Genomic DNA, 8,679 nt, shown 5'->3' on the forward strand with positions numbered 1-8,679 from the left:
CAATGCACTGAACTGAGTAAAGGACCATTAACCCTACCAGGAAAAATAGCTGAAACGTGAGCTAGCTCAGGCACTGATTTAACAAGACTCTTAAGCGTGTTTAAAGTTAAGCATGTGCTTAAGTGCCTTGCTTGATAGTAATGGAATCACTCACATGTTTTGTGTCCAGAATAATCTTCCTAGGGAGTTGATGGGTTCCGTACTGTGAGATTCATTAAAAATGGGCTGGACAAATTTCCTGAGAATATAGAGTAGGAAATACCCTTGCATTTGACTGAATGCCCTTTTTTAATCCCCAATTTTTATGGGCCAAAACCCCTCTGACCTGAAATGTGCAACTTCCATTGAAAACAAAAGGTCTTATTCGCCTCTTACTTACACAGAGGTAAATCTGAACTAACTGCATTAAATACACTCAGGTGTCTTGTGTTAAACATTGCATGAGCAAATTAGGCCCAATGAGCTAAAATCTAGTCTTGTGTACACCAGTACAACGCTCCCTGATGTTAATTCTAGCTAATTCTTTCTCCCCTGTTAAGACAGTTGCAACTACAGGGAACATAGAAACATGGCAACAGGACTGATTAGCTATGACTAAATGCAGTGAGGGAGGTAAACGAATTTGCCAGTTGATCATGTGATCAAACAAGAAAATAACATACCCCCCCCACCTCCTCAACAAATAAGCCAAAACCTTTTACGAAAGCCAACCTGGTCATTATTTAAGTAAATTAGTCAAATATGTTTGCAGTCATTGAGGTAAATATTCAGATGTGGTAGGGAGGCCCAGTTGTCCGGTTTGCAAGTGTAATTTGGGTCTGAGAAAAAAAATTGGGCCAAATGTCGGCAGTTTTTGTGCCTGCCCTTGAATCCTGGATGCAGATTGTAAGAGCTGCATGTTTAACTACCTGATTTATTCCCACACTTAGTTAAGGGGTCTAAACGGGGTGGCTCCAGGCCCCAGCATGCCAAGCATGTGCTCGGGGCGGCATGCTGCGGGGGACGTTCTGCCGGTCACCGGGAGGGCGGCAGGCGGCTCTCCCACAGGTGTGCCACCAAAGCTGCGGGACCAGCGGACCCTCCGCAGGCACGCCTGCAGGAGGTCCACCGGAGCCGCCTGCCGCCCTCTCAGTGACTGGCAGAGCGCCCCCCCCCCCACCCGTGGCATGCCACCCTTCTTGGGGCAGCAAAATGTCTAGAGCCGCCCCTGGGTCCAAATGCCATGATATGCACTTGCAGCCACAAAACAACAGACACAAATTGCACCCCCTGAAAAAGCATGTTGAGCTGTCAAAAATGTACCCAATAAGGTTACCTGGATTTAAAAGCTTTGCTTAAATGGAAACACACATGGAAACAAAACTTTGTCATTTACATCATCAAGCCATACACTTTTGGCATATTGCGAATTAAAATGAAAGCGTTTACAACAGCCACTATTTGCAGCAATAATAATTATTACAGACCTGTGCTTCCTGGTACTATTTTGAGCTAATGGCTAACTAAACAGACAATTATGCACTGTACCCAAATGTACTTTAGCTTTCTCACACCCTTATTTGTTACTTAATAAATGCATGTATTAATCTAAGGTTGTGGTCCATGAAATAATTACAGAGGAAGTTCTGTTCTCCTTTACATTAGACTGAATGTGTAGTAACCGCATAGGTGTCATTGGAGTTATTCCCTGGTTATGCCAATGTAACTGAGCGAAGAATACGGTGCACAGTCTTTCAGGAAAACTTTGAAAGTGTGATTGTTGGGTGAGTGATTGTTTCTGCTAGTTTTCTCCGCCAGTCACTCTAGATTTCCTTGCGTAGGGCAACTTTGATGCTGCTAAAGATCTTCCCCAGGGCCTCACACAGTGGGTCACAGAAGGTGTGGATGCAGAGGGAGTAAATTCTGCTGACACACTGGATTTCGATCACATAGCTTTTGATGCAGGGCACTACTGCCCAGATATGACAAAAGGAGATTAAAGCAAAGAGGAAGCCCCAGATGACTGCCAGAGGGATTCCCAACACAACCGAAAGCAGCCGGTAGCACCAGTACTTGCTGACTGTGAAGGTGGTGTAGCTGGCTTTCCATACTCCATCAAAACTGTATGTACCTGCTGGCTCAGCAATGATATCTTCAAAATCCACCTGGAATGCAAACAAGACAGAGGGGTGGATTAGGGTGGGTGCCACTCACACCCTGCCATGCAGGGCAGGTAATTATCATCCAACTGGAGAACAGTGCTCACAATCGCTCCTTTGTTTATTGGCCAGCTGATATCTGTCATACAGAGGCACGCCCCTATTCTACTAGTGACGATTCCGAAGAACTGGAGAAAATAGAGGGTACAGTGAAGGAAATTAGGTATATGATATCAGACTCTGTACCCCTTCCAAAATAGAGGGCCGAAGCCAAGAACCAGTGGAAAATGGGTTCTGTGTGGTAGGTGAAAGTGTCTGCCCTACTCTCCATTCACTTCTCATCAGCTGGCTCTAGTGCAGCTGGGCCAGAGTAACTGCCGTTGTCCGAAAAGTCTACTCCACATTTGAGTTTGAGGGCCAAAATTAGCTGCAAAATGTTGAGTCCTTTGCCAGTTCTTCACCAAATCACTGTCTGTTTTTCTTACATCATATGGCACAAATGTATGGTCAGACATAACAAGGTCCACAACTGGGTTGCCTCTGAGCATGCCTGTTATGGGGCACAAAACATTTTTACCTCCTACGCTGATGCAGGAACTACCTCTAAATCATGGTTTAATTTTGATGACAATGTTTTTACCATTAGCTAAAGTATGATTGGTGTAAGCAGGTAGTCCCCACACTTTAAACTGTTGAATACCGCTACTACAAAACACAACAATTAGATTGATTTGGGTGTCAGGAAGGAAACGTGAAGGCAGTTATATAACGAAGAGTATGCAAGAACAAAAATATTGCTGTCTGAAACATATTTACTGCTCTTGGGATGCCTCCTTTTCATATATGATTTAATATCTGAGTAATGAAAGTGCATCCCACAGTGGTTTGGTCTGTGCAATGAAAAAAACGTAAGGATACAGCTAAACTTTATCCAGGTACATTCTAAGATACTGCACCTGCTGAAATGAGTGGGGACTCAACCAGGTCAGATTTGTGGTGAGATTTCCCCGACATCCTGCTTCTCCTTGGGTCTGAAATGCCACTAGAGCAGCTGTTTAGTGAGATCTGCACTTCTGATTCTGATCCTGCATAGAGACAATGCAGCAGCTTGCGATGCTGTTCTCGGGAAGGGTAACGCTGCCCCAGAAATATCAGAGCTAAAAACAGGAGGCGCATGGAGAGGCTGGCTCAGAGAGATGTAGGAGTGAATACTGGGGAGCAAGTTGTATCTTCCTGATCCAACCCTAACACCACTTAGAGCTACTGCTGGGCAGTTCTAAGTAGCAGCTCTGATATAGGGCCCTACACGGACTCTATAACAATGGAGGATTGGTGGACTGGAGCTCCACTTCACCATGACCCCTTTCCAGCCCCACTCTTCCCTCCCCTCTATATCGGGGTGTTGGTGGGCCCAGATGCTGCAGAGAGTTACAGAGTCCATGCCAAGGGGGAATTCTCATTTGCAGCTGGATAATGGCTCTTTTTCACTGAGCTGCACAAAGGGTCTGTAACACACACGAGTCTGACCCAGAGAGTTGAGGTGCTTTTTGTGGAAAATCATTGCCTTTATTAATCTAGCTCTTGGTGCTTAGATACCTTGATTATGCGGCCATAAGAAACAGAAAGAAAAACACAAAGCTCCCCACTGGAAGAGGAAGATACATAAAGACTAAATTAAATTAAAAACAATATTCACGGACATGCGCCAGTCTACAGCATTGGTTTCCTCACAAATCCTGAGGACAAGGGCCCTTGCCCTCAGCTGGGGAGGCTCTTCAATTGGTCATAAGAATTCAATGCTAGGCATGTTTTTTTAGTATCTCATGCAGTCTGAATTGCCACCAGGTGACACTAGGTGACTTAGGAAGGTGGGTTCCAAACATGCAGGTCTTTGTCCCCATGGTGCTTTGTCACCCCCACAACACCACTCACAGGTCCATCACCTTGAGCACCCAGGGCAGGAAATGTGCTGTGAAACTGTTTACTCTTGAAATAACACACACCACCTAGTCCTACCTTTTCGAGCCTTCAAGGGCATTGGCGGGCTTGCTGCTAAGAGGCGAATTGCACTCATAAAATGCCCACAAACCTATTCATATTTTTAAATATTCAGAGCTCAAGCAGCTTTACACACTCTGAGGGGGGGGTAGATCCACTTTCCTCTCCACATCTCCTAGGGACATTGCTGCTACCCGGCAGAACTTTCAGGCGGGGTTTCTTTTAATTACAAATCTGCTTAGTTGAGATTAAGATACGTCTGTGAGAAAGCAGGAGCTGACGTATTTCTTGTGCGTAATGTATTCATCAGCTGCATTTATCACTGTAGCGTTGACAAAAAATATTATTCACGGCTGATAAACACAGGTTAAAAGGCGTTTGTCATTTTATTATGAAACCATTATAAATTGTGCTTGCTGATTCTCCACATTAAAGAACCTCTGGGCATGACTGAGCATGAGAGAATGGTTTTATGCTTGACCTAGGCTCTGATTCAATAAGGAGTTTAAGGACATGCCTAACCTTAAGTACACGAGTAGTCCCATTGAAGTGGAGGAGTGATAACCTGGCTCCGAAGTCAACAGGACACCAGGAGAGCCAGAATTGCATCCAAAATACTTAAGTGTATGCCTGATTTTGAAGCCAGAAAGTACTTCAGCATGTGCCTAACTTTAACTTTTTGACTTTCTAGTGGGGAGCCCCTTTTTCAAAGAAGGGTGCACCTGGTCCTAATTCTTCAGGGAGTGGAGTGCCCTTAACAATCCCCATTTGTTCTGTTCTGGTGCAGACAGGCTCAGGGAGCACAGATGAGGTTCCACTGGAGGTAATTGTTGTATTGCCAATGACCTAGAAGTGCCTCACATAGTCAATAATACTTAGATGGAGAGTGAGCCCTACAACAGGAACTCTAGCCGTCTTCCAGTACACATCTGAGGTCAACTGGCTCTAACAGGAGTTGAAGGCACTGAGCACCTTGCTTGAGATTCAGTTTGGATCTTAGGTGCATAGAGTACATATTTATATGAGCATCTAACTGCTGACTTGAGTGTCCTAATATGGACTTGGGTCCCCTAACTTAGGCATGCTGTCAGTTGACCTCTTCTACTTGTTAGGAAACTGCATGGCAGCCAATAATATGCATTTCCCTTATTCTTCTGAAAGTGACAGCCACAAAGCCTAAGGGCATTGACAAAGAGTGGTAATCAACTCCTCCAAGCTGGCATCTCTGCTTAACTCAAGCAAGGGACACAGATTCAGCTAGCACAGTAAGGCCTCGGAGATTTGTAAATGGAAATCCACCCAGACCCAAGGGAAGCATGTGACTCAGCATGACTTCTTCCCCAGTCTCTCCCACTCCCTGTATATACCTCAAAGCTGCAGATCCTCTTGGGCTTCAGTGGTGTCTGGGAGCCAGAGGGAGAATGCAGGAACCACACTTTCCCACACTCCACAGGATTGGGACCTAAACAACTGCATTTTGCTACCTTCAGGGCCATGTAACAAGCAGTGGCATAAGGCTTCAGTTTCTGAAGATGGAATCTTAACATACAAGTAATTGTGTTAGATCTGTAGAAGCACAGATCCTTCAGCCACAAGGCTGCTTTTAATCTCACTTCAGTCTAATACCATCTTCTTCCTGGAAATTTCAAAGCGATTCTTTGATGTAATTCTGATAAAATCCTATTGTTCCATCTGTAGCAACTAGACCCCTTTTCATTCTCTCTTTTTCATTTAAGTATGGAGACACGGCCAAAGTATATACCAATCTGGCCTATGTTTATCCCCCTATATAATCAAAAATAGCCTTACTCCATATGTACATTGGTATAGCTGAGTGCCGTGTCTGGACCAATATATTTACTGGTACTAACAAAACAGATAGTGATGTGCAGAGAGATACAAGAATGCATGTTTGGTGGGGAACATATGCAGGATATAACACCACTACCCAGCTGTTCCAATCCCATTTTGCCCCGCTCACTGAATGTGCATCTACAGCATGCTAGCTGTTGCACTTGGTGGCCGATCAGTGAGCCTCCCACTTTGAATACTAACCTAGTCTTTGTGTCTCCTGTTTTCAATGGTGGCTCTTTTTCTAAATGCAGAAACCAAAGCTCACTTTCCAAGACCTCCTCTATTGACTTTAAGAAGAGTTTCAATCAACACTCATTTATCTCATCTGAATTCCTGTGATGCTTTAAGGAAAAAGAATAATTTAACAGAGCCTTTTCAATCTTCTCGCTTACCCTTCTGAGGCCAAATTCACTCTAAGAGGATAGAGTTGCACCAAGCCCACACGCTTCAATGGTCATAGTTAGAGACAACGCCCTTTCGAGGTTCAGCCTAGTATTCCTTGCTTGGTGTCTCTGTTAATCAGGGCTTGTTGGTGTGATGGAGAAACAATTCTGTTCTAAATAAGACTGTGACACTGTGAACACATTCAGCAGCCCCATCATCTCCCATGCTGCACTGACCAGGAACAACTTGCAGAGACAGTCAGTGTCATGAATTTTGGCAGAGTTTTTTTTAAAGGTTCACTTTCATTCTTTAGCGAGACCTGGGCATAAGGCTCTGTTTTATATTTGACTTCCTGCTCCCCAAAACTAAAGGGGAAATGTCAGTCAATTGGCAAGTGACAGTCACGGACGTCGGAGTGAGTATGTTCAAAGAATTAAACAAGCACATTCATCAGAGATGGGAAAGCCACATGAAATCACCTAGTCAGTGTATGCATCTCCCTGGCAACGCAGGATTTCCCCCTACAGCACATTTTCAAACTACTGTCCTCGATAATCCCTCTTCCTCTGTCATATTGTCCAGCTACACACTATATTTAGTGAGTTAAACATACTATAGCATTTGAGCCTGATACAAAAGCAAACTACCAATAGATTTATTGCTCTAAAATGTAGAGATGCTCATAAAAATCAAAGGTGCTCAGAAAATGTACCTTTATAACATCTTCATTAATGTGCTTTGGATCTCTGTTCACCAGGTCTATTTCCTTTGTGTGCGGGTCCTTTATTATTATCCTTTCCTCAAGTCCAGTTTGCTCTTCTGCCATAGTGTCTCGATAGAATGGCACAAGTCAATTTAAAAAAAGTCCCAGAACCCTTGCTCTGCTGGCAAAATACCTCAAAAGGAAGTTGTGCATTCAGAATCTCAAGCTTTGTGCTCTTCTTTACTTAGCAAACCCCACCCTGGATACCAGAGAACAGCTGCCTCGCTATAGCTTCAAGACCCTCTGTGAAATCTGCCTGTGGCAAACCTCCAAGCTAAAATTAATAGTGTAGCTCACACTGAGGCCTGAAAGCATTCCTTAAAGGGGCACTGGACTCATCTATGCTTTCACACCATAGAGCTATCTTTTCAGAGGAGTTGGCCTGGATGATTCATAGAGAGATTGAAGAAGGGTAATTTTAAAGAGAAAATGTTGAAAAATATATTATTGGCGGCATTAATGGGACTGCACTCTAGGCGGGTGTTAGTTCAGAGTATAGAACACAGAACTTCAGGGGCTCTGCAGGGGTGCATGCTGGAATAGGAACTTAGCATCCATTTCCAGAGTGCACTATGATCACACACTTCTGGTTCAGCTCCATTGGTGACTGCAGAGGGGGCTTGGACTATCCTACTCCCACGTGCACAGTCTAACACTGGTGGCCGTGCTAGACTAATGCAGTCAGGACTGATCCCACTGCAGAGGGAGGGGATTGGAAGTAGGCTTGTGCCACCTCGCCTCTTGTACACCTGTGTAAGGCCAGCCACAATCTGGACCATGGCATCACTCATTCATCCTTCAGTGTGCCCAGTGGCAGAATGTAAGCCCACCAAGAAACGTACAAGCGACATTATGGGCTAGATAGTGGCTAGTGTTTGAATAGGTGTGGAGCCTGCTCCCTGAAAATAACTCTTGGGTCTCATGGCACCCACAAAAGGGTAAGGAAGGTGAGGTGGGCTGAAGGCCCTGCATCCTACACACTAGCTAACTGTCCAGGTGACAACGAGGGAAGGGAGAAACGCATACAATCTACTCCTGAGGGATTGTGTAGCAAGCATGTGCTCCTCTGTATGGTGGAGCACAATGTTTCCCTGTGCTACCGGGAGGTAGCATGATATATCCCATTGCTCCCACTGAAGCTTTGCAGCTTTGCACTCCCTCCAACCCAGGTCAGCACTAACTGCAAACAGCAGGCAGCACCATGATGAACTATGCTCCGTGCAACCCCAGTATCAGTAAAGGTTGTATTTTACACATCCTTCCAGTGCCCCATTACCAAAGCAGACAGAAGAAAGCAACAAAAATGATACATAGATCAGAGAGCAGGACCCTATGAGAGGCTGAGGCAAATAGAGTTATTTGGAGCCTGTAAAAGAAGTGACTCAGGGGAGGCAGATCATGGTCTATAAATATCTCCAAAGAAGCCATATTGTCACGGAACAGCCGAACAAATCCCCAGAGTCCTTTTAAAAGGCAGCCAAAATATATATAGTCTCGGGGAAAGAACTTGGAGTCTTCTAGCTTTTTCATGTAAAGAAAATT

At 44.6% G+C, this 8,679-nt stretch overlaps 1 protein-coding gene across 1 annotated transcript; it reads right to left on the bottom strand.

The window, feature by feature from the left end:
* Positions 1-1,143: 1,143 nt before the first annotated feature.
* On the bottom strand, positions 1,144-7,343 carry CAV3 (caveolin 3). The gene is made up of 2 exons (XM_030569873.1): positions 7,087-7,343; positions 1,144-2,144 (listed from the first exon to the last, which is right to left on the bottom strand). The coding sequence occupies exons 1-2, from the start codon at positions 7,198-7,200 to the stop codon at positions 1,803-1,805; spliced, it is 456 nt and encodes a 151-aa protein (XP_030425733.1). The 5' UTR covers positions 7,201-7,343; the 3' UTR covers positions 1,144-1,802.
* Between the last annotated feature and the right edge of the window lie 1,336 nt (positions 7,344-8,679).

Source organism: Gopherus evgoodei, chromosome 7 (genome assembly GCF_007399415.2).
Source record: "Gopherus evgoodei ecotype Sinaloan lineage chromosome 7, rGopEvg1_v1.p, whole genome shotgun sequence".
In the NCBI taxonomy this organism is placed as follows: domain Eukaryota; kingdom Metazoa; phylum Chordata; order Testudines; family Testudinidae; genus Gopherus; species Gopherus evgoodei.

What these genes read in the sequence shown, in the direction of transcription:
- CAV3 (XM_030569873.1), bottom strand. Translation starts at nt 7,200, where the DNA reads ATGGCAGAAGAGCAAACTGGACTTGAGGAAAGGATAATAATAAAGGAC. An exon ending in TTAATGAAGATGTTATAAAG is followed by an intron (nt 2,145 to 7,086) that starts GTACATTTTCTG and finishes TTTGCATTCCAG; the next exon opens with GTGGATTTTGAAGATATCAT.